Source organism: Phoca vitulina, unplaced genomic scaffold (assembly GCF_004348235.1).
Source record: "Phoca vitulina isolate PV1807 unplaced genomic scaffold, GSC_HSeal_1.0 scaffold52, whole genome shotgun sequence".
Lineage (NCBI taxonomy): Eukaryota > Metazoa > Chordata > Mammalia > Carnivora > Phocidae > Phoca > Phoca vitulina.
The window spans coordinates 10,406,872-10,429,199 of NW_022589755.1; the positions used below are offsets into that span (position 1 = coordinate 10,406,872).

The 22,328-nt window shown below is 43.0% G+C and overlaps 1 protein-coding gene across 3 annotated transcripts; it reads right to left on the minus strand.

The window, feature by feature from the left end:
• Positions 1-1,059: 1,059 nt before the first annotated feature.
• Positions 1,060-20,949, minus strand: ZNF227 (zinc finger protein 227). Of its 3 annotated transcripts, XM_032388528.1 has the most exons (7): positions 20,902-20,938; positions 20,230-20,396; positions 18,172-18,244; positions 17,692-17,753; positions 16,184-16,310; positions 15,314-15,436; positions 1,060-3,916 (listed from the first exon to the last, which is right to left on the minus strand). In XM_032388528.1, the coding sequence occupies exons 4-7, from the start codon at positions 17,749-17,751 to the stop codon at positions 1,794-1,796; spliced, it is 2,433 nt and encodes an 810-aa protein (XP_032244419.1). In that variant the 5' UTR covers positions 17,752-17,753; positions 18,172-18,244; positions 20,230-20,396; positions 20,902-20,938; the 3' UTR covers positions 1,060-1,793. The 3 variants fall into 3 exon arrangements, with proteins under 3 accessions (XP_032244419.1, XP_032244416.1, XP_032244418.1); XM_032388525.1 differs by lacking the exon at positions 20,230-20,396 and having other exon boundaries at positions 20,902-20,949; XM_032388527.1 differs by lacking the exon at positions 20,230-20,396 and having other exon boundaries at positions 20,710-20,949.
• Positions 20,950-22,328: the final 1,379 nt, after the last annotated feature.

Below are 22,328 nucleotides of genomic sequence, written 5' to 3' on the forward strand. Positions count from 1 at the left end.
CTGAGAAGTATAAGGGGAAATGGGAGGTGAATAGCAGATGGTGTTATGCAGGGCTGGTCAATGGCCAGAACTGCTCCCCAACCTGCCCTTCACAAGGTACCATTCCTTCACATTAGCTGTACTAGTATCGGCAAGGAATCACTATCTGGTGGGTTCTCATTTGGATATGCCTATCTTTGGATTTATTTTTCTATTGGGTACTTTTCTTCATGGTCCTGTGAGATTTAACTTGGTTTAAAGAGTCAATGCCCTGAGAATGGGAAAAGTTATGGTGGAAAGACTATGCCATTCAAATCACCTCTAGCACTTGTTGTCCAATACCCCATTCTTTTTCCATGAATAGAACCCCCAAGTTGTAGCTGGGTGCATGTTTACACTCTCCAGTAAATAAGTGGATGATGCTGGGAGCCAAATTTTTTATTCTTGGAGAACAAAGATGCAATTTATAATGGGGGAAGGCTAGAAAGAACACTATGATGTCAAATTAATAATTGGTGGTAGAGGGGTGCCTGGGTGGCTCCAGTCAGCTAAGTGTCCAACTCTTGATTTCAGCTCAGGTCGTGATTTCAGGGTTGTGAGATCAAGCCTCACGTTGGGCTCCATGCTCAGCATGGAGTCTGCTTGAGATTCTCTTTCTCCCTCTGCCTCTCCCCCCATTCATGCTCTCTAAATAAAATATTTTTAAAAATTGGTGGTAGAAGTATAAACTCATGATTCATTCTACCTATGTATCTCCCTATCCACCGCCCTATCTATCTACCTATTTATCATCTCCATCCCCTCAGTAACATATCTATTTCCCACGTCTTGATTTCTAAAAACCATTCCCTACTGTGAAGAACAGACATTCACGAACATGCAAAGAAAGACTCAAACATGTTAACTGGTGAATCTGAGTAAAGGGTATGCAAGAGATTTTATATAATTTTTACATTTTTTTGTGAAGTTTTAGATTATTTCAAAACAGTAAGTTTAAAGAAATGTAAATATATATATATTTATATATATACATTATATATTAGTGTATATATATATATTAGTAACACAAAAATCCCATGCTTTGTTTTTTCAGGTTAATATATTCTGGACATCTTCCAACATCCTTAACTACAAACTTACCTTTTTCCATTTGATGTTTGCATAGTGTTCCACTGGATTAATAAATCATAAAATACCTTGGCAATCCATTTGATTGTTTATGTTTGCTATTATGAACAATGACACAATGACCATTCTTTTATATACATCTGCAGCAGATACCAATTTACTTCTGAAGATCCAAGATTCATCAATGGGGATCTATTTCTTAATTTTAATCCAATATACCATATGAAATAAAGCAATCATATTATGAGTTCTTGGTTACAGGAAATTTTAGTAATTTTATTCATTTTTCATAACTTTACAGCTTCAGTAAAAATAATAGTCACTGTAAATAAGTATAAAATGTAAGTTAAAGAGAAGATTATCCAAAAACTTCCCTGACCCCCAAAAAACTAGCTAGTATATGGCAAATATCCTTTCCATGCATTATCTTTAGGCATATATTCACTCTTAAAGACCATTTATATCACATGGATCTTGCCAAGAGGGTCACAAGCCATTCCTCCCCTGAATATTAGTTCTATCCCTGTTATTATGGTTCCATGCCATTATTTTAATGGATTTGTTAGAAAGATTCTATCTGAAGAAAACCCTTTCTTCTCAATGCTTGATAGTTTATTACCAGCCCGGACTCTCCAAACACGTGATGATGTGCATCCTGACCGAAGCCATTAACGCATTCTTCACTTTTAACGATTCCTGCCAGTGTGGACTTTCTGATGGTATGTGAGACGTGAACGGTGACTGAAGTCCTTACCACATACGTCACATTTGTACGGTTTTTCTCCAGTGTGGACTCTCTGATGGGCTTGAAGACGTGAACTCTGACTGAAGCCCTTCCCACACTCTTCACATTTAAACAGTTTTTCCCTAATGTGAACACTCAAATGGACCCTAAGATTTGAGGGGAGACTGAAGGCCTTACCACACTCCTCACATCTATGGGGTTTCTCTCCTGTGTGGACCCTCTGATGATGGCGAAGGTTCAAGCTCCTTCCGAAGCCTTTCCCACATTCCTCACATTTATAAGGTTTTTCTCCAGTGTGGCCTCTCTGATGGTATATAAACTGCGAGCTGTACCTAAAACCCTTTCCACAGACATCACATTTGTATGGCTTCTCCCCAGTGTGGACTCTCTGATGGGATTGAAGACCAGAGGACTGACTGAAGCCCTTACCACAAACACCACATTTGTATGGTTTCTCTCCAGTGTGGACTCTCTGGTGTACCCGAAAATCTATAGCCTGACTGAAGCTCTTATCACACTCCTCACATTTATAGGGTTTCTCTCCAGAGTGGACTCTCTGATGAGCGTGAAGATTTGATCGCCAACTGAAGCCCTTCCCGCATTCCTCACATTTATATGGTTTTTCTCCAGTGTGAATCACTTGGTGCAGTTTAAGATTGGAACTGTAACTGAAGTCCTTCCCACACACATCACATTTGTACGGCTTCTCTCCTGTGTGGACTCTCTGATGGGTTTGAAGCTTGGATGACTGACTGAAGCCCTTCCCACACGTTTCACATTTGAATCGTTTCTCCCCAGTGTGGACGTTCTGATGGACCTGAAGATTAGAAGCCTGACTGAAGCCCTTCCCACACTCCTTACACTTGTAGGGTTTCTCTCCCGTGTGAACTCGGAAATGGATGTGAAGATCTGTATTGCGGGTAAAGCCTTTCCCACACGCCTCACATTTGTACGGTTTCTCTCCAGTGTGGACTCTCCGATGGCATATTAACGGCGAATTGTGACTGAAGCCCTTACCGCAGACATCGCATTTATAAGGTTTCTCCCCAGTGTGGACCCTCTGATGTATGTGATAGTGTGCAGCCTGAGTGAAGCCCTTCCCACACTCCTCACATTTATAGGGTTTCTCACCCCTGTGGACCCTCTGATGAACACGAAGATTAACACTCCAACCGAAGCCCTTACCACACTCTTCACATTTATATGGTTTCTCTTCAGTGTGGACTCTCTGGTGGCACTGAAAGTTCGAACTTTGACTAAAGCATTTCCCGCACTCCTCACATTTATAAGGTTTCTCTCCAGTGTGAGTCCTGTAATGAATGATAAGGCCTGTGCTGCTACTGAACCCCTTGCCACAACTATCACATCTGTAGGCCTTCTCCCCTGTGTGGGTAAGTGGCTGGAAAGAGCTCTTACTAAAGCAATCACCAGATCCATGACATTTATTGAGTTTCTCTCTTGGGCGAATTCTCTGACGGGTCCACAGATGTGAGCTCTGACTAGAGCATTTCTCTCTTGTGTGAACATTCTGATGATGTGGAAGCACCGAGCTATAACTGAGGCCCTTTCCGCACTCATGACATGGATGGAATTCCTCTCCTGGGGGTACATGATGATTGAAGCCGTCACTCATGCTTTTGCCACATTTGTTGAATCTGTAAGGTTTCTGTTCTGTGTCAGTGTTAATATGATTGGTAAGCGGTGATTTCTGCACGAAGGCCTCACATATATGCCGGTTATTTTTCACGTTAACTTGCTGACCTCTACTCTGATTCTGTGACTCACGCAGGTATGTATTCCCACAAGAGTCCCGGGTTCTCAAAATTGACCGCTCTTGATTTACAGTGTAAGTGGAGCCATTTCCTTTATGATTCATTACACTATTTTCATTTTCAGAAACCTGAACAGAATCACCTTGTAGTAACTGGGAACGCTTTCTCTGAAGACACCTGGTTAAATCACTTGCAACCTGTTTCCAGATTTGCCAGCAGGATAGTCCTTCATGGGAAAGGTATTTCAATGCAACTTTTCGAAGTGTCTCCATCTCATTTTGATTCTTGCTGCCTATGAGAAAAAGCAATATTCAGAGATGAGGACAAGCAAATACTTAGGTAGAGAAATGTCAGGATTTCACATCTAGGCCGTAGGATAACACCTCAATAAACCAGGGGCAGGGTCATGTCTGTACAACGTCATTTATCCTTTTATGTTTTCCATGCAAGTGGAAGCAAAGAATGGGGTCAACAGACTCTTACCCACTAAATGTAAATGCGACCCTAAATTTAGAACCATAAATTTGATAATTTAATATGAGAGCTGTAAGTTTGAAATCAACTGGCTGCAGGCCACAAAGACAATTTACACTCCATCCTACAATAACATCAATTAAAAGCCTACTCACCTTTTCTTCAGTAGGCTTATGACAAGAGGGATTCTACCACTAGGTTACAAAAGCTCAGACTGTAGACAGGAAATAGTACTTTAGGTCCTGGCAGGAATTATCTTCCAAGAGTAAATTTGGGAAGTGGTTGGAATACTAACATTCATTATTCTAAACCTGGTAGTAATTCAGGGCTCTAGAAAGAAAAGGAAAAGGGAAAACTAATCTCGTATGACCGAGAAGGAACCTGGGAGAAGGAAAGAAAGAGAGCACAGCATAGACTCTCAAAGGCAACCCTGAAGAGGAAGAGGGGAGTTAAACTCGGCTTGGAAGGCTTTTTCCCAGAAAGTTGCAAGGTTTGCTTTTTCATTCATTCCCTTTAGATCCCCACTCAAATGTTGCTCAGTTGGGTACGGCCTTCCTCACCACCCAATATAAAATAATTCCTCCCCACTCCCATACACCTTTGATTCTCTGCATTTGTCTTACCCTGCTGTATTTTTCCCTACAGCACATATTATTTGACTTACTGTATACTTCCTAACTTTTTCTTGTCTTTTTAGACCCACTAGACTGTAACACGCATGAGGAAAACATGCGTTTTGTTTTCTTCATTACATTATCTCCACTGTAATACAATTTTTCAAATTGTTGGGATGCATTAATGAACTACGAAACCAATTCCATAAATTGAACAAATAGTTAAAAAAAAAGAAATAGAAATAGAAATAGAATATGAGAAGTGTATCACAAGCAGTAAGGAAAACACTATATGAAATGCTTGTTTCATCTATAGACACACACAATAAATACGCACATACATTACACCCATGCGGGTGAAGATGTAAAATATTTGATTGAGGATCATGGCTAAAAATGAATGGAAGCCACTGGCTTCAAATGTTTGGGGGGGGGTACCAAGTCCTTAATAATTAATCTGCTTAAATGTAAAGTTACATTCTAAAAATATAAGCTGAAAAAGTCTCAACACATATGTACACATTTCTAGGTATGCTAACCAAATGGCCCCCTAAAGATGTCCATGCCCTAATCCCTGGAACCTGTGAATATGTTCATGTACATGACAAAAGGGACTTTAGATTTCATTAAATTAAGGATCCTGAGATGGGGGTGCCTGGGTGGCACAGTTGGTTAAGCGTCCCAACTCTTGAATTCAGCTCAGGTCATGATCTCAAGGTTGTGGGATCAAGCCCCACGTCAGGCTCAGCACGGAGCCTGCTTAAGATTCTCTCTCCCTGATCACAACCAACACCAAAGAAATACAATTTTAAGAACATATTATGAGCAACTCTATGCCAGCAAATTAGATAATCTGGAAGAAATGGATGCATTCCTAGAGATGTATCAACTACCAAAACTGAACCAGGAAGAAATAGAAAACCTGAACAGACCTATAACCACTAAGGAAATTGAAGCAGTCATCAAAAATCTCCCAACAAACAAAAGCCCAGGGCCAGCTGGCTTCCCAGAGGAATTCTACCAAACATTTAAAGAAGAATTAATACCTATTCTTCTGAAACTGTTCCAAAAAATAGAAATGGAAGGAAAACTTCCAAACTCGTTTTATGAGGCCACCATTACCTTGATCCCAAAACCAAACAAAGACCCCATCAAAAAGGAAAACTACAGACTAATATCCTTGATGAACACGGATGCAAAAATTCTCACCAAATTCTCACTAGCCAATAGAATACAACAGTACATTAAAAGGATTATTCACCACGACCAAGTGGGATTTATCCCTGGGCTGCAAGGTTGGTTCAACATCTGCAAATCAATTAATAAAAGAAAGAACAAGAACCATATGATCCTCTCAATAGATGCAGAAAAAGCATTTGATAAAGCACAGCATCCTTTCTTGATCAAAACTCTTCAGAGTATAGGGATAGAGGGTACATACCTCAATATCATAAAAGCCATCTATGAAAAACCCACAGCAAATATCATTCTCAATGGGGAAAAACTGAGAGCTTTCCCCCTAAGGTCAGGAACATGGCAGGGATGTCCACTATCACCACTGCTATTCAACATAGTATTAGAAGTCCTAGCCACAGCAATCAGACAACAAAAAGAAATAAAAGGCATCCAAATTGTCAAAGAAGTCGTCAAACTCTCACACTTTGCAGATGATATACTTTATGTGGAAAACCCAAAAGACTCCACCCCAAAACTGCTGGAACTCATATAAGAATTCAGTAAAGTGGCAGGATATAAAATCAATGCACAGAAATCAGTGGCATTCCTATACACCAACAACAAGACAGAAGAAAGAGAAATTAAGGAGTCGATCCCATTTACAATTGCACCCAAAACCATAAGATACCTAGGAATAAATCTAACCAAAGAGGCAAAGAATCTGTACTCAGAAAACTATAAAATACTCATGAAAGAAATTGAGAAAGACACAAAGAAATGGGAAAACATTCCATGCTCATGGATTGGAAGAACAAATATTGTGAAGATGTCAATGCTACCTAGAGCAATCTACACATTCGATGCAATCCCTATCAAAATATCAACTTTTTTCAAAGAAATGAAACAAATAATCCTAAAATTTGTGTGGAACCAGAAAAGACCCCAAATGGCCAGAGGAATGTTGAAAAAGAAAAGCAAAGCTGGTGGCATCACAATTCCAGACTTCCAGCTCTATTACAAAGCTGTCATCATCAAGACAGTATGGTACTGGCACAAAAACAGACACATAGATCAATGGAACAGAACAGAGAACCCAGAAATGGACCCTCAACCCTATGGTCAACTAATCTTCGACAAAGCAGGAAAGAATGTCCAATGGAAAAAAGACAGTCTCTTCAACAAATGGTGTTGGGAAAATTGGACAGCCACATGCAGAAGAATGAAACTGGACCATTTCCTTACACCACACACAAAAATAGACTCAAAATGGTTGAAAGACCTAAATGTGAGACAGGAGTCCATCAACATCCTAAAGGAGAACACAGGCAGCAACCTCTTCGACCTCAGCCGCAGCAACTTCTTCCTAGAAACATCGCCAAAGGCAACGGAAGCAAGGGCAAAAATGAACTACTAGGCCTTCACCAAGATACAAAGCTTTTGCACAGCAAAAGAAATAGTCAACAAAACCAAAGACAACTGACAGAATGGGAGAAGATATTTACAAATGACGTATCAGATAAAGGGCTAGTATCGAAAACCTATAAAGAACTTATTAAACTCAACACCCAAAAAACAAATGATCCAATCAAGAAATGGGCAGAAGACATGAACAGACATTTTTCCAAAGAAGACATCCAAATGGCCAACAGACACATGAAAAAGTGCTCAACATCGCTTGGCATCAGGGAAATCCAAATCAAAACCTCAATGAGATACCACCTCACGCCAGTCAGAATGGCTAAAATTAACAAGTCAGGAAACGACAGGGATGTTGGCAGGGATGCAGAGAAAGGGGAACCCTCCTACACTGTTGGTGGGAATGCAAACTGGTGCAGCCACTCTGGAAAACAGCATGGAGGTTCCTCAAAAAGTTGAAAATAAGGAGAAGGAAAGATGGCAGAGGAGTAGGGGACCCTATTTCAACTGGTCCCCGGAATTGAGCTGGATATCTACCAGACCACTCTGAGCACCCACGAAACCAGCCTGAGATGTAAGATCTGGATCTCTACAAACAGAATATTGCAGGCAGTTGGTTTTGAGGTATGAAGTGGGGAGCTGTGATTCCGCAGGCAGATATCGGAGGATAAACGGCAGCGGGACGGTGCCTGGCCGTGGGGATCCTACACCGCTGGTGAGCGACAGCCTCACACACTGGGGACAGGGCACAGACTCGCAGACTGGTAGCGGCGATAAAAGGACTTTAGGGCAGCCCCCGGGGCAGAAACCCGGAGCGGCGGGGTCGCGCGGGCAAACTGGGAGCAGGCGAACTGGGAGCGGCTGGCGGTTTTAGAAGCACAAAGGGCAGAGATGTGCCCCGACCTGGAGGCAGGACTGGGAGCACTGCAGAGGGGCGCACAACCCAGGACGCTGCAGTTTATAGCAGCATGGACAGAAACGGAGACAGTGTGGCCTGGAGAGCTCACCAAAGAACAGACTGTGGTCTCTCTGCTCTGAGGCAGAGGGTTGGAAATGGTCTCTTCTGCTCTGACTCTCGGAAGAGATGCGGAAAGCCGCCAGGGAAAGCCATCAGAGAACAAAAGCCCCAAAAACTGATTCCCGCTGAGCCCATCCCCCGCCACAGGGGGGCAGGGCAACTCTGCCCAAACAGGGTTGCCTGAGTAACAGCGCAGCAGGCCCCTCCCCCAGAAGACAGGCTGGGAAAACAAGAGGCCAGCAACCCTAAGGTCCCAAGAAAACAGGTGCATCTTGCTTGGGTTCTGGTCAATAATTTGGACTCTATACATTCCCTCAAACACCCATCAACAGAATGACTAGGAGGAGGAGCCCCCAAAACAGAAAAGACTCAGAGATTATGACTTATGCTGCAGATTTACAAATGGATGCAGATATAACCAAGATGTCGGAGATGGAATTCAGGCTAGCAATTGTGAAGACAATGGCTAGAATGGAGAAATCAATTAATGGCAACATAGAGTCTCTAAGGGCAGAAAAGAAAGCTGAATTAGCAGAACTTAAAAATGCTATCAATGAAATCCAATCCAATCTAGATAATCTAACAGCTAGGGTAAGTGAAGCAGAAGAACGAATAAGCGACTTGGAAGACAATATAATAGATAAAAAGGGAAAAGAGGAGGCCAGGGAAAAACAACTCAGAATTCAAGAAAATAGAATCAGAGAAATAAGTACTAGAAGTCCTAGCAACAGCAATCAGACAACAAAAAGAAATAAAAGGTATTCAAATTGGCAAAGAAGAAGTCAAACTCTCTCTTTTCGCAGACGACATGATACTTTATGTGGAAAACCCAAAAGACTCCACCCCCAAATTACTAGAACTCATACAGCAATTCACTAATGTGGCAGGATACAAAATCAATGCACAGAAATCAGTTGCTTTCTTATACACTAACAATGCAACTATAGAAAGAGAAATTAGAGAAACGATTCCATTTACAATAGCACCAAAAACCATAAGATACCTCGGAATAAACCTAACCCAAGAGGTAAAGGATCTACACTCTAGGAACTACAGAACACTCATGAAAGAAATTGAAGAAGACACAAAAAGATAGAAAAATATTCCATGCTCATGGATCGGAAGAATAAACATTGTTAAAATGTCTATGCTGCCCAGAGCAATCTATACCTTCAATGCCATCCCGATCAAAATTCCAATGACATTTTTCAGAGTGCTGGAACAAACAATCCTAAAATTTGTATGGAATCAGAAAAGACCCCGAATCGCCAAGGAGATGTTGAAAAAGAAAAACAAAGCTGGGGGCATCACGTTGCCCGATTTCAAGCTATATTACAAAGCAGTGATCACCAAGACAGCATGGTACTGGCACAAAAACAGACATACAGACCAATGGAACAGAATAGAGAACCCAGATATGGACCCTCAACTCTATGGTCAAATAATCTTTGACAAAGCAGGAAAAAACATGCAATGTTTTCTAGTACTATGTTGAACAACAGTGGTGAGAGTGGGCATCCTTGAAGTGTTCCTGATCTTAAGGGAAAGACTCTCAGCTTTTCCCCATTGAGGATGATATTCGCTGTGGATTTTTCATAGATGGATTTTATGAACTTGAGGAATGTTCCTTCTATCCCTATACTCTGAAGAGTTTTAATCAGGAAAGGATGTTGTATTTTGTCAAATGCTTTTTCTGCATCAATTGAGAGGACCATATGGTTCTTCTCCCTCCTCTTATTAATGTGTTGTATGCATGAAGAGACTGAAAAAAGACAGTCTCTTCAATAAATGGTGCTGGGAAAATTAGACAGCCACATGCAGAAGACTGAAACTCGACCATTCTCTAACACCATTCACAAAGATAAACTCAAAGTGGATGAAAGACCTCAATGTAAGACAGGAATCCATCAAAATCCTAGAGGAGAACATAGGCAGTAACCTCTTTGACATTGCCCACAGCAACTTCTTTCAAGATATATCTCCAAAAGCTAGTGAAACAAAAGCAAAAATGAACTTTTGGGACTTCATCAAGATAAAAAGCTTCTGCACAGCAAAGGAAACAGTCAACAAAACAAAGAGGCAACCCACAGAATGGGAGAAGATATTTGCAAATGACACTACAGATAAAGGGCTGGTATCCAAAAACTCAACACCCAAAAAACAAATAATCAAGTCAAAAAGTGGGCAGAAGGTATAAAAGACACTTCTCTGAAGAAGACATACAAATGGCTAACAGACACATGAAAAAATGTTCATCATCATTAGCCATCAGGGAAATCCAAATCAAAACCACATTGAGATACCACCTTACACCAGTCAGAATGGCAAAAATGGACAGGGAAAGAAACAACAAATGTGGGAGAGGTTGTGGAGAAAGGGAAACCCTCTTACACTGTTGGTGGGAATGCAAGTTGGTACAGCCACTTTGGAAAACAGTGTGGAGGTTCCTCAAAAATTTAAAAATAGAGCTACCCTATGACCCAGCAATTGCACTACTGGGTATTTACCCCAAAGACACAGAGGTAGTGAAAAGAAGGGCCATATGCACCCCAATGTTCATAGCAGCAATGTCTGCAATAGCCAAATTGTGGAAAGAGCCGAGATGCCCTTCAACAGATGAATGGATAAAGAAGATGTGGTCCATATATACAATGGAATATTACTCAGCCATCAGAAAAGATGAATACAGGGCACCTGGGTGGCTCAGTTGGTTAAGAGGCTGCCTTCGGCTCAGGTCATGATCCCAGGGTCCTGGGATCGAGCCCCGCATCCGGCTCCCTGCTCAGCGGAAAGCCTGCTTCTCCCTCTCCCTCTGTCTGCCACTCTGCCTACTTATGCTATCTCTGTTAAATAAATAAATAAATAAATAAATAAATAAATCTTTTTAAAAAAAAAAAGAAAGGATGCATACCCAACTTTTACATCAACATGGATGGGACTGGAGGAGATTATGCTAAGTGAAATAAGTCAAGCAGAGAAAGTCAATTATCATACAGTTTCACTTATTTGTGGAACATAAGGAATAGCATGGAGGACATTAGGAGAAGGAAGGGAAAAATGAGCAGAGGGGGGAATTGGAGGGAGAGATGAACCTTGAGAGACTATGGACTCTGAGAAACAAACAGAGTTTTAGAGGGGAGGGGGGAGGGGGGGTTGGTTAGCCAGGTGATGGGTATTAAGGAGGGCACATACTGCATGGAGCACTGGGTGTTATATGAAAACAATGGATCGTGGATCACCACATCAAAAACATAATGATGACTAACATAACATAATAAAATTTAAAAAAAAAAGTTGAAAATAGAGCTACCATACAATCCAGCAATTGCTCTACCAGATATTTACCCCAAAGATACAAATGTAGGGATCCGAAGGGGTACGTGCACCCCAATGTTTATAGCAGCAATGTCCACAATAGCCAAACTGTGGAAAGAGCCAAGATGTCCATCGACAGATGAATGGATAAAGAAGATGTGGTATATATATACAATGGAATATTATGCAGCCATTCAAAGGAATGAAATCTTGCCATTGCAATGACATGGATGGAACTGGAGGGTATTATGCTGAGCGAAATAAGTCAATCAGAGAAAGACATGTATCATATGATCTCACTGATATGAGGAATTCTTAATCTCAGGAAACAAACTGAGGGTTGCTGGAGTGGTGGGGGATGGGAGGGATGGGGTGGCTGGGTGATAGACATTGGGGAGGGTATGTGCTATGGTGAGCGCTGTGAATTGTGTAAGACTGTTGAATCACAGACCTGTACCTTTGAAACAAATAATACATTATATGTTTAAAAAAAAAAAAAGAAGATAGCAGGCGGGGAAGAATGAAGCGGGGGAAATCTGAGGGGGAGACGAACTATGAGAGACTATGGACTCTGAGAAACAAACTGAGGGTTCTAAAGGGCAGGGGGTGGGGGGATGGGTTAGCCCGGTGATGGGTATTAAAGAGGGCACGTACTGCATGGAGCGCTGGGTGTTATACGCAAACAATGAATCATGGAACACTACATAAAAAAAAAAAAAAGACTCTCTCTCCCTCTCCCTCTGCCCCTCACCCTCACCACCCCGCTCCTCTGCTTGCATGTGCACTCTCTCAAAAAAAAAATCCTGAAATGCGGAAGTTATCTTGTATTATGTGGATGGGCCCAAAATAGTTACAAGGGTCCTTATCAGAGGGAGGTGGGAGGGAACTCTCCCAGGCCCCACCCTATGCATCTTTTCCTTTTGCTGGTTCCAATTTGTATTCTTTTGGGGGCACCTGGCTGGCTCAGTCAGTAGAGCGTTTGACTCTTTTTTTTTTTTTTTTTAACGATTTTATTTATTTATTTGACTGAGAGAGACACAGTGAGAGAGGGAACACAAGCAGGGGGAGTGGGAGAGGGAGAAGCAGGCTTCCTGCTGATCAGGGAGCCCGGTGCGGGGCTCAATCCCAGGACACTGGGATCCTGACCTGAGCCGAAGGCAGACACTTAACAACTGAGTCACCCAGGCGCCCCGAGCATTTGACTCTTGATCTTGGAGCTAAGTTGGAGCCCCACCTTGGGGGTAGAGATTACTTAAAAATAAAATCTTTAAAAAAAAATAATGGCTGATTTGTATTCTTTCTGCTATAATACAATTATAATTTTAAGTGTAGAGCTTTCCTGAATTCTGTTATTCTAGTGAATGCCAGTTGGATCAGAAGTGAAGGTGGCCCTGGAAAGCCCAGCTGGTATCTGATGTCTCAGTGGGCAGTCTTGAGGAGGACTGTGCCCGTAACCTGGGAAGTTGGTGTTTGGTATCACAACTCACTACAGCATGTAAAAGGCTTCTCACGTTGCTCTATCAGCTAGTTAATACCGATGCAAATTGCACTGGAAAACTTCAGAAAGTCTGTAATTTTCTTTCCTAACCAGGACCCTCCTCATCTCCACAGGTATATCAGTGTCTTTTGACGTCTGAACGTCCAAACTACTAAACGACTACCATATATGGGTTTTATGATTATTTCGGCGTCAGAGAGAGGGGAGGGTGGTTAAGTGGGAAGCTGGCTGTATGAACGAGGTAGCCAACCGAGCTTGTTACATGAGAGCTGATGAATGAACTGCTGGGCATACTGGCATTAATAATTTCTGATAGTTTAGTTATGCATCCTGATAACTGTGAATAGCTTTTATCTTCTAAGGTTAATCAGTATGAATCTTTACATATTCAAAGATGTCTCAGAAATGAGAGTTATATTAGACATTCACTGGAAAACAATGTTCCAGAACAATCCACCGGTCACACTAGTGTGCTCTAAACCTATCGGCCATCTCTAGGAGTAACAGAGATGTGATGTCCACTTGTCTCCAATATCTGTAAGCTTTTCATTTTTAAGAATCTTTATAAAAATAAGCCTTTTGTCTTCTTGTGACCTACAAAGAGCATTTTAGGACAGTTTTTGAATGTGGGGCACGATTGCAAAACACAGAAACATGCTGACGTTGAAGAGTTCAAAAAACCTTTGAGAGGGGCACCTGGGTGGCTCAGTCGTTAAGCGTCTGCCTTCGGCTCAGGTCATGATCCCAGCGTCCTGGGATCGAGCCCCACATCGGGCTCCCTGCTCAGCCAGGAGCCTGCTTCTCCCTCTCCCACTCCCCCTGCTTGTGTTCCTGCTCTCGCTATGTCTCTGTCAAATAAATAAATAAAATCTTAAAAAAAAAAAAAAAAACCTTTGAGAAAAGGTGGCAGAAAATGCTACAAGATTTGTTACAAGAGAGACTTGTTCTATCATGCAAAACTGAGAAGTAACAATACTTATTAGGGTCATCATTCCTGAGGTTAAGTCTGCACGTGAAGATAAGACCCAGAAAAGTGAAGCAAGAATCTAACATCCTGAACACATCAAACGTGAAGTAACATAAATATGGAAAAGGACAAAACAAGAAGGGGGTACATCCATCAATTACTAACAGAATTCGTCGCCTAATTTATCACTTTTGCAGACAGGCTTCTCTGTTTCATTTTTCAAGCAGAGGGACAGCATATGAATTTACTTGCTCTGGGAATATTGAGTTTTTAATTTCTAAATGGGGAGAACTGAGAAATACGTAAATTAAAGAGAAAGGAAAAGATGGAGAAGTGAGGCGAAAGATAAGAGAGAGAGGGCAAGAGAAGGATGGGGGCAGTGAAAAAGGCTAGGTGGGAAAGAAATCGGAAGGCTGGGGACCTGGACTAGGTATTCTTCCCATCCGGGAAAGGCTGGTATCATCGCTCACTTCTACAAGGACGGTAACTATTGAAACAACTTATTCATTTACCAAGTGCACAGGATCCCCTCCTATGCAGAAGGCCCATCCGAGACTTTGAGTAGACACAACAAATGAAGCCGCCAAAATTCCTACTTCATGGGGAGGTCGATGGTGAACAAGTAAATAAAAATGTTTTAGTAGGTCAGGAGGCGATCAGTACTCAGACACAAAATAAGGCAGGGTGAGGGCCTGGAGAACGGAGAGAGGGATGATGTTTGAAAGGGCAGACACAGAAGGCCGAGCGGATGCTGATGAAATCCGAGCAAAGACCTTAGTAAGGGAGGGGCCACCGCCTCTCTGCCCAGGCAGAGGGGGAGCTAGTCGAAGGCCCTGCAACAGCAGAGAGAACACCCCAGGGGAGCCAGGATGCCAGGAACGATCGAAGTCAGGGTAAAAGCAAGGTTGATCAAAGAGGAACCTGGTGAGGAATCCAGATCGGGTAGGGTCTTGCAGGCCACTGTGAGGGCTTTGAGTGAAATGGGAAGCTTTGGAGGGTTTTCAGCAGGGGAATGGCATGGCCTCACTTGCTTTCTAACTGAGGTACCATGTGGTATCACTCCGGTACCATGTGGAGAACAGATGACAGGAAGGCAAGGGAGGAGGCAGGGAGACCAATATGGAGGCTGCTGTCGCAGTCCAGGAAAGGGAGGATAGTACTCGGACAAGAGTGGTCATCACGGACGTGGTGAGAAGCAGATTAGCTGGTACCTGAAGGAATAGCCACGTGGTCTTCCCTGGAATACCCATTTCTTTGGGGTTCTCCTTCCATCATCCAAAGCTCTTCTTCTGCCTCCAACTGGGATACCATATCTGGCTTGAAGGGAAGATGTCCTATGAAAAGGCAGATACACACTTCTAAGATACACACGCAGCTAACATGTATTTTTATCCAAGTTCTACAACCCTCAGAACCTTTTAAGTGGTATTTTAGGGACTTCTCGATCATAAGTAAATTTAGGTCATGACCTAGTTCATGTCTAGACAGAGATAAAATTAGATTTAGCCAATGTCTGTTCTCATCCTATTTCCCACACTCTCACACCACTCACCGCAAATGGTCAGTTTTTGCTGCAATGTGAGCAGGTCTTGATAAGGAACTCTGATAGTTTCTATCCTTATTCTATTTTATTCTATTTCATTGGGAAAAAACAAAAAACAAAACAAAACAAACAAAAAAACCCACGCCAGCACAGGGTACTGAATTAATGCCACGACTAAACAGGGTTTCTCCACTGAGGCACTAGTGATATTTTGGACTGGCCAATTCTTTGTCCTTCGGGTTGTCCAGTGCATTGTAGGAGGTTTAAGCAGCACTGGTAGCCAGGGGCACCCCTCCCCACCCCCCAGCTGTAACAATCAAAAGTGTCTCCAGACATTGCCAAATGTCACCTGGGGGCAAAACCACCCCTGGACAGAATTTTACCTGAGCAGAAAGACCAGGAAAACCTATGCCTGTAATCCCAGGGATTACAGAAACTTGTGTCTTCAGGGTCAGGGAACCAATTCAAAAGGTCCAAAGCTTTGGAACAACTAAGGACACTGACTCTCAAGGGGGTGTCACGGGGCGCCTGTTCTCACCCACTGAGACCAAGTTCTTGAAGTTCTCCACCATCACGTCTCGGTACAGCTTCCTCTGGGTGGAGTCCAGCAGCCCCAGCTCCTCCATGGTGAAGACCACCGCCACGTCCCTGAACGTCACGGCCTCCTACAACACCGAGCACACGCAACCTCAATCCCATAATCTCCACTGGGAAAGGGGCAGCACCGAGAAGGATCAAGAGGATTACCAAAAAATTTGTTGACAGTTTGGAGGGAGCCCAGGCAGATTTCAGTCCCACAGTTGTCTCCCCTCACTGTTCCCTCCCGACCACCCCACAAAGCTTGGATTCTGTCACTGTAACGTCTGCAGTGTTCACAGGCCTTCGGCAGCCCTCTCAGGACGAGCACACAGCTCTTCTGTGTTTTCAACGTACATGCTGTGTCCACCTGCCCCGTTCACAGCTGGTGAAGGCACTCTGCTCAAATTTCAAAGTTTTAATTCTAGGACCTTGGGGAAATTCCTTAACTTCCCACTCTCTCCATTTTCTCTTCTCTTTAATGATGTCGATACCACAAAGTGTTTGAAAACATTAGATGACTGAGTATATGTAAAGCACGTAGGATGATGCCTGGCATGTAGCAAACTGCTCAATAAATCTGAACAATTATCATCGTTATAGTGTCTCATTCCATTTTATGACCACAGAGTTTAACTTTCCTTAGAATTGATGATTTATCTTTCATCATCCAAATCATGTATAATTACAGATTTTCAATTTTCTTTTTTTTTTTTTCAGATTTTATTTGAGAGAGAGCAAGAGAGAGAGAGAGCACAAGAGCACACAAGCAGGGGGAAGGGCAGAGGGAGAGGGAGTGGGAGAAGCAGACTCCCTGCTGAGCAGGGAGACCAATGCGGGACTCAATCCCAGGACCCTGGGATCATGACCTGAGCCGAAGGCAGACGCTTAACCGACTGAGCCACCCAGGCGCCCCAAGATTTTTAATTTTAATCAATGCTGCAAAGATCCTTTTACAGAGACCGTAGCTGAAAGTAGCAACTGCAAAGTCACAGAATAAACACTTTCAAAATTTTCAAAGCACAGTGGCAGATTTCCGTCTCAAAAGGTTTTCCCAATTCACCTTTCATGCAAGAGAGTACAAGTGTTCCTGAATCTCTAGACTCTGGCCAAATAGGACATAACTCCTTTTAAAAAAAATCTTCGACAATCTAAGTGAAATAAATAAATAGAAAGCCTTAGGGCACGTGGGTGGCTCAGTCGTTAGGCGTCTGCCTTCGGCTCAGGTCATGATCCCAGGGTCCTGGGATCGAGCTCCGCATCAGGCTCCCTGCTTGGAAGGAAGCCTGCTTCTCCCTCTCCCACTCCCCCTGCTTGTGTTCCCTCTCTCGCTTAAAATCTTAAAAAAAAAAAAGAAAGAAAGAAAGAAATCTGTTGTTTTCCATTAACTTTTCCAAGGAAGAGGAGAGAGATGTGCCTAATCTGTGAGAAGTTAAATCACATGTGAGGAGACAGAAAAGAATGCCTTACCTGAAACTCGGTCATTTTCTCCTGCTCCTTCTGGGGAAGGTCAGAGTCCTGGGAAGGCATAACTGGGGAAGGACAAAGAAGCCATGAGATGCAGGCCAGGGAGCCCATGTGGATCTTTGCAGAAATTATATGAAAGCTCTCCTACTTCCAGGCAGATGTCGCCGCATAGAGCAATGGTAAGCAGAGCATGGAGTAGATTCCAACTACCAAGTCTGTCAGCCAGGGGCCATTGGACAGTGAACAACCTGTACAACCAAATGCAATATCCCTACTATAAGAATTTCTCATCCTGAGGATGTAGGACATGAAGGGTATTGTTAACATGTAGGTTAAAAAAAAATGGCTTCTGAAGTCAAGGGCCTATGCTTAAATCCTAGAAACAGTATTTACCATCTATATAACATTGGGGGTGTTAAAGAAAAAACTGGGCCTCACTGTGATCATCTGCACATGAATATAAGAACCGCAAATCATACCCACCTCATAAGGTTGTTCCACGGATTAAATGAGTAGATGGAAAGTTCAAAGAACCAGGAGTCCCTTTTTCTTGCAGCTGCAAAAAAGCAGACGATAGTTTGCATCATAAACTGTATCTGCAGATGTCTTTTCCAACAATAGCAAAAAAAAACCTGAAAGGTATCTGGACTTCACATATTAATGCTCTCCTATAAAAATCACCTTTATTCTCTGAAAATCCTAATTCCAACTTAAAATTTCTTCTTACTTATCTAACTAAAAATAAATAAATTTCTTCTTACTTAATAATTTGTTGCCCACCTAATAACATTTCATCCACACTGGTATTAGCAAAGCATCATTTCGAGTCAATTTACTTTATGAAGTCAAAAACGCTTATTGGTAAAAGCCTTTTATCCTATGTTCATGGAGATAAAGAAATATACAAAATAAAAATCAAGACACAGAAGATAGATTGAGAGGCTCCAACATTTCTCCGATAGGAGGAGTATGAAAAAAAGAGAACAGAAGAAATAGCAGAGAGGTCTTATTTCAAAAGATAATTGCTGAGTTCACATACAGCAATTCTGAACAGTATAAATAAAAATAAATACACTCCTGGGGCGCCTGGGTGGCTCAGTCAGTTAAGCGTCAGACTCTTGATTTTGGCTCAGGTCATGATCTCAGGGTTTGAGTCCCAGCCCCACTTGGAGCTCTGCACTGAGCATGGAGCCTACTTGGGATTCTCTCTCCCCTTCTCCCTCTGCCCCTTCCCCACCTCTAAACATTTTTTAAAAATAAATACAGCCTGGGGGCGCCTGGGTGGCTCAGTCGTTAAGCGTCTGCCTTCAGCTCAGGTCATGATCCCAGGGTCCTGGGATCGAGCCCCGCATCGGGCTCCCTGCTCAGCGGGAAGCCTGCTTCTCCCTCTCCCACTCCCCCTGCTTGTGTTCCCTCTCTCGCTGTGTCTCTCTCTGTCAAATAAAAAAAAAAAAAAAAAAAAATCTTTAAAAAATAAATAAATAAATAAATAAATAAATAAATAAATAAATAAATACAGCCTGGGGCGCCTGGGTGGCTTAGTTGGCTGGGTGACTGCCTTCGGGTCAGGTCATGATCCTGGAACCCCAGGATCGAGTCCCACGTCGGGCTCCCTGATTAACGGGGAGTCTGCTTCTCCCTCTGACCCTCCCCTCTCTCTCTCTCATTCTCTCTCTCAAATAAATAAAATCTTTAAAAATAAATAATACATAAATACATCCTAAAAAATCATGCTGAAATGCAGGAATGCAAAGAACTAAAAACAACAACAAGAATCCTTAAAGCTCCCAGAAAGAAAATAGTTTACCTAATAGAAATGACAATCTGATTGACAGAATCAAGGAAACAGAATGGAGATCTCAAACGACTGAATGCTATCTCCAAAAGGAAGAAAATAATTGTCAAACTTGAATTCTATGCTCAACCGAATGATTATTGACACGAAGGAGAAAAAAAGGACATTTCAGTTGAACAAAGATGAAGAACAATCATAACTATACGAACCCGAAAAGAAGCAATGGTAAGAAAACACTGCGTCTTTGTTATTTAAAAAAAAAAAAAAAAAAGGCCCAAGAACGATAGGACCAATTTGGAGGGTGGTTTTAACAAAATATAGACTTATCATCTGCCCTCCAGTTTAAAAAAGGCAGTGGTGGTGAGGTGCCATCATCAAATATCAAGTACATGTTTAGTTTCTACATTTCTCGGAATGAGAATACATACTGGCTAAATTTAGTATCTGAGACAGACAACCGTTTTTATTCCAAACCAGCTGAGAGCAAATAAAAGGAAACCAAACTGAAGACAAGAAAGGAGAACAAAAAGAAATGTAAAACGTGGTAAATTCAAAAATAAACACACGTGCTTGTGGTTAAAACTCACATACACACTCAACACATATTAACACGGAGATTAAACATTCGCAGGTGGATGCAATAAATACTGGGACATTTCCCTAGTAAGTCACTCACTGAGTGAAGGAAACCTGGTGAGCGGAAAACAGAGACGACAGATCAAGAAAGCGCTTCGGCTGGTACGCACCCGGGGCTACGCGCCGAGGAGCCCGTGGAAGTCCGTCCTTCCTCCCCTTTCCGAAGTCAGGGGCGGGGGTGAAGGACGGGACTCGACGGGACAGCACGACCCCGTCCGTCTCGCGGATAAACTGCAGCGGACATCCCCGGGCGCCGGCGCGGCTGACTCGGCACCTCCTAAAGGAGAGATGGGGACAGCCCGGGAAGAGCTCGGTGTCCGGGAGGATGACGGCGGGGCCATGCCGTCGCTCCCGCAGCCCGGGCCTCGCTCCCTGCACTGGGGCTTCCCGGCAAAAGGGCGCTGCGGACAGAACTACTGGTATCAATAGCAAGAGCCAACCGTTATCCCGTGCCGCCACCTTTCAAAGCTTTGGGCACGTACTATCTCGTATACTGCGAATCACAACTCTACCAGTGGTTACTCTCTCTCTCCCGCTACTTTACAGAGGAGGAAAGGAGAGCGCAGAGAACAAGTCGCCAGAGAGTGTACCGAGAGGAGTAGCAGCGCTGCTTGGTAAGTGGGGGAGGAGAGCTGAGGGATCCAAACTTCTGCCCTCCGTCTCTCAGCCTCCGCCGGCGGCCGCGACTTCTCCATCCTAACACGGCCGGCTAGGGAGCGACTAGTCCCACGCTCAGGCCGAAAACGCTCGGAGCGGTCGTGGGGGCTGCAAGACTGACTCACCTCCGGACCGAAAGATGGTGGCGGCCTTGCTTTTCCGGGGCGGAAGTGCCTCAGACTACACGGCGCCCCGGAACTACACTTCCCAGAAGTCCCGAGGGGGAACAAGGGCCTCAGCCGCCCCTTGTTTCCGGACAGAGTTGAGGACTACATTACCCATAACCCCCAAGAGGAGGAAGAACTATATCCGCCCCCTTAAGCCACCCCCTTCCCCCCAGCAAATCTCCCTATTGGTAATTCGAGGACTGCAACTTCCAGAATCCGGGAAGCCATTTGCAGACATAAAGCAGTTGTCTGATGCCAGTGAAGTCGAGTTTTTTTCCCATTGACAAACAAACAAAACGTACTTAGCAAATAGCTTTAAAGAAAGTTTGTAATAGAAGCAGGTCACGTGATCCTTTACTAATGAAATTGTACCCACTACTACTAGACGAAGGGATAAAATGATAGCCTTTATTTTGCAGTTTCAGACACTTTTTAGATATAAAAAAGAATGAGAGCCCAAAAAATTGCAATGGAGGCAGACTGTATTGTAGATGTCAACTTTTGTGAATAGCACAAATAATTCAAAACTTGGCTTTTGAGGACAACTAGACATACTCAGAGTAAAAAGACAAGCTTCAGCATACTTGTATGATCAATTTCCCAACCGGGGCGTTTGTCATCATTTCTCAGAGAGACTTCTGAATTTGAGGGATGGATACATTATTTTTAATTAGATTTTTATGAAATGGTCACTATTATTATTTGCTCAAATATATGACAGCACTGATGTTTCAAAGAAATAAAGATGGGGAGCAGAGAGGAATACCTAAAAATATCCATATATCCACTACAATATATGTTTGCATTTCTTATTTACTGAACGTGTTAGGCAGGAAGCTAGGCATGAGCAACAAGAGGATGGACCTTAGATATCCTGATGGAGAGCCCCAAACAAGGACCACCCTACTCCATCCTGTAGCAGTCATTTTGCAGTTACAACATCCTGGCAGAGGAAGAGTTAAGTTTGTTGTGCTAGTTGCACTTGTGCAGAAAGCAGCCTCTTGTCCTTATCGGACCTGTCTCCAGAAGAGAAATAATGTTGCAGTTTCCTACCCTGTGCAGGCATTTCCAATATATTTTGGAAAAGGACATGTGTAATTGGCAACTTATTATATAATCCAGGCCTGTCACTCAAATGTTGTGACCCTAGGACCAGCCCCAAAGAAAAAATTGATATAAGCCCACCCCTGGGAGTTTGTCCGGGGTGGGGGGGGAGGTGCATTGTCTCTCTAGATTGGCCTGCTCCTCCCTTGGAGTGCACTTTAATACAACTTTGCTCTGCTTTCCTTTCCTTTCGCTGTCCTGTAATTCTTAACTGTGGCAGCGAAAAGAACTGAGGCTTCTTTCCTTTTTCATCTAACTCTCAATAATAAACATGTATTTCT

What these genes read in the sequence shown, in the direction of transcription:
- ZNF227 (XM_032388525.1), bottom strand. Translation starts at nt 17,751, where the DNA reads ATGCCTTCCCAGGACTCTGACCTTCCCCAGAAGGAGCAGGAGAAAATG. An exon ending in AGAAAATGACCGAGTTTCAG is followed by an intron (nt 16,311 to 17,691) that starts GTAAGGCATTCT and finishes TCGGTGTTGTAG; the next exon opens with GAGGCCGTGACGTTCAGGGA. An exon ending in CAAGAACTTGGTCTCAGTGG is followed by an intron (nt 15,437 to 16,183) that starts GTGAGAACAGGC and finishes GCCTTTTCATAG; the next exon opens with GACATCTTCCCTTCAAGCCA.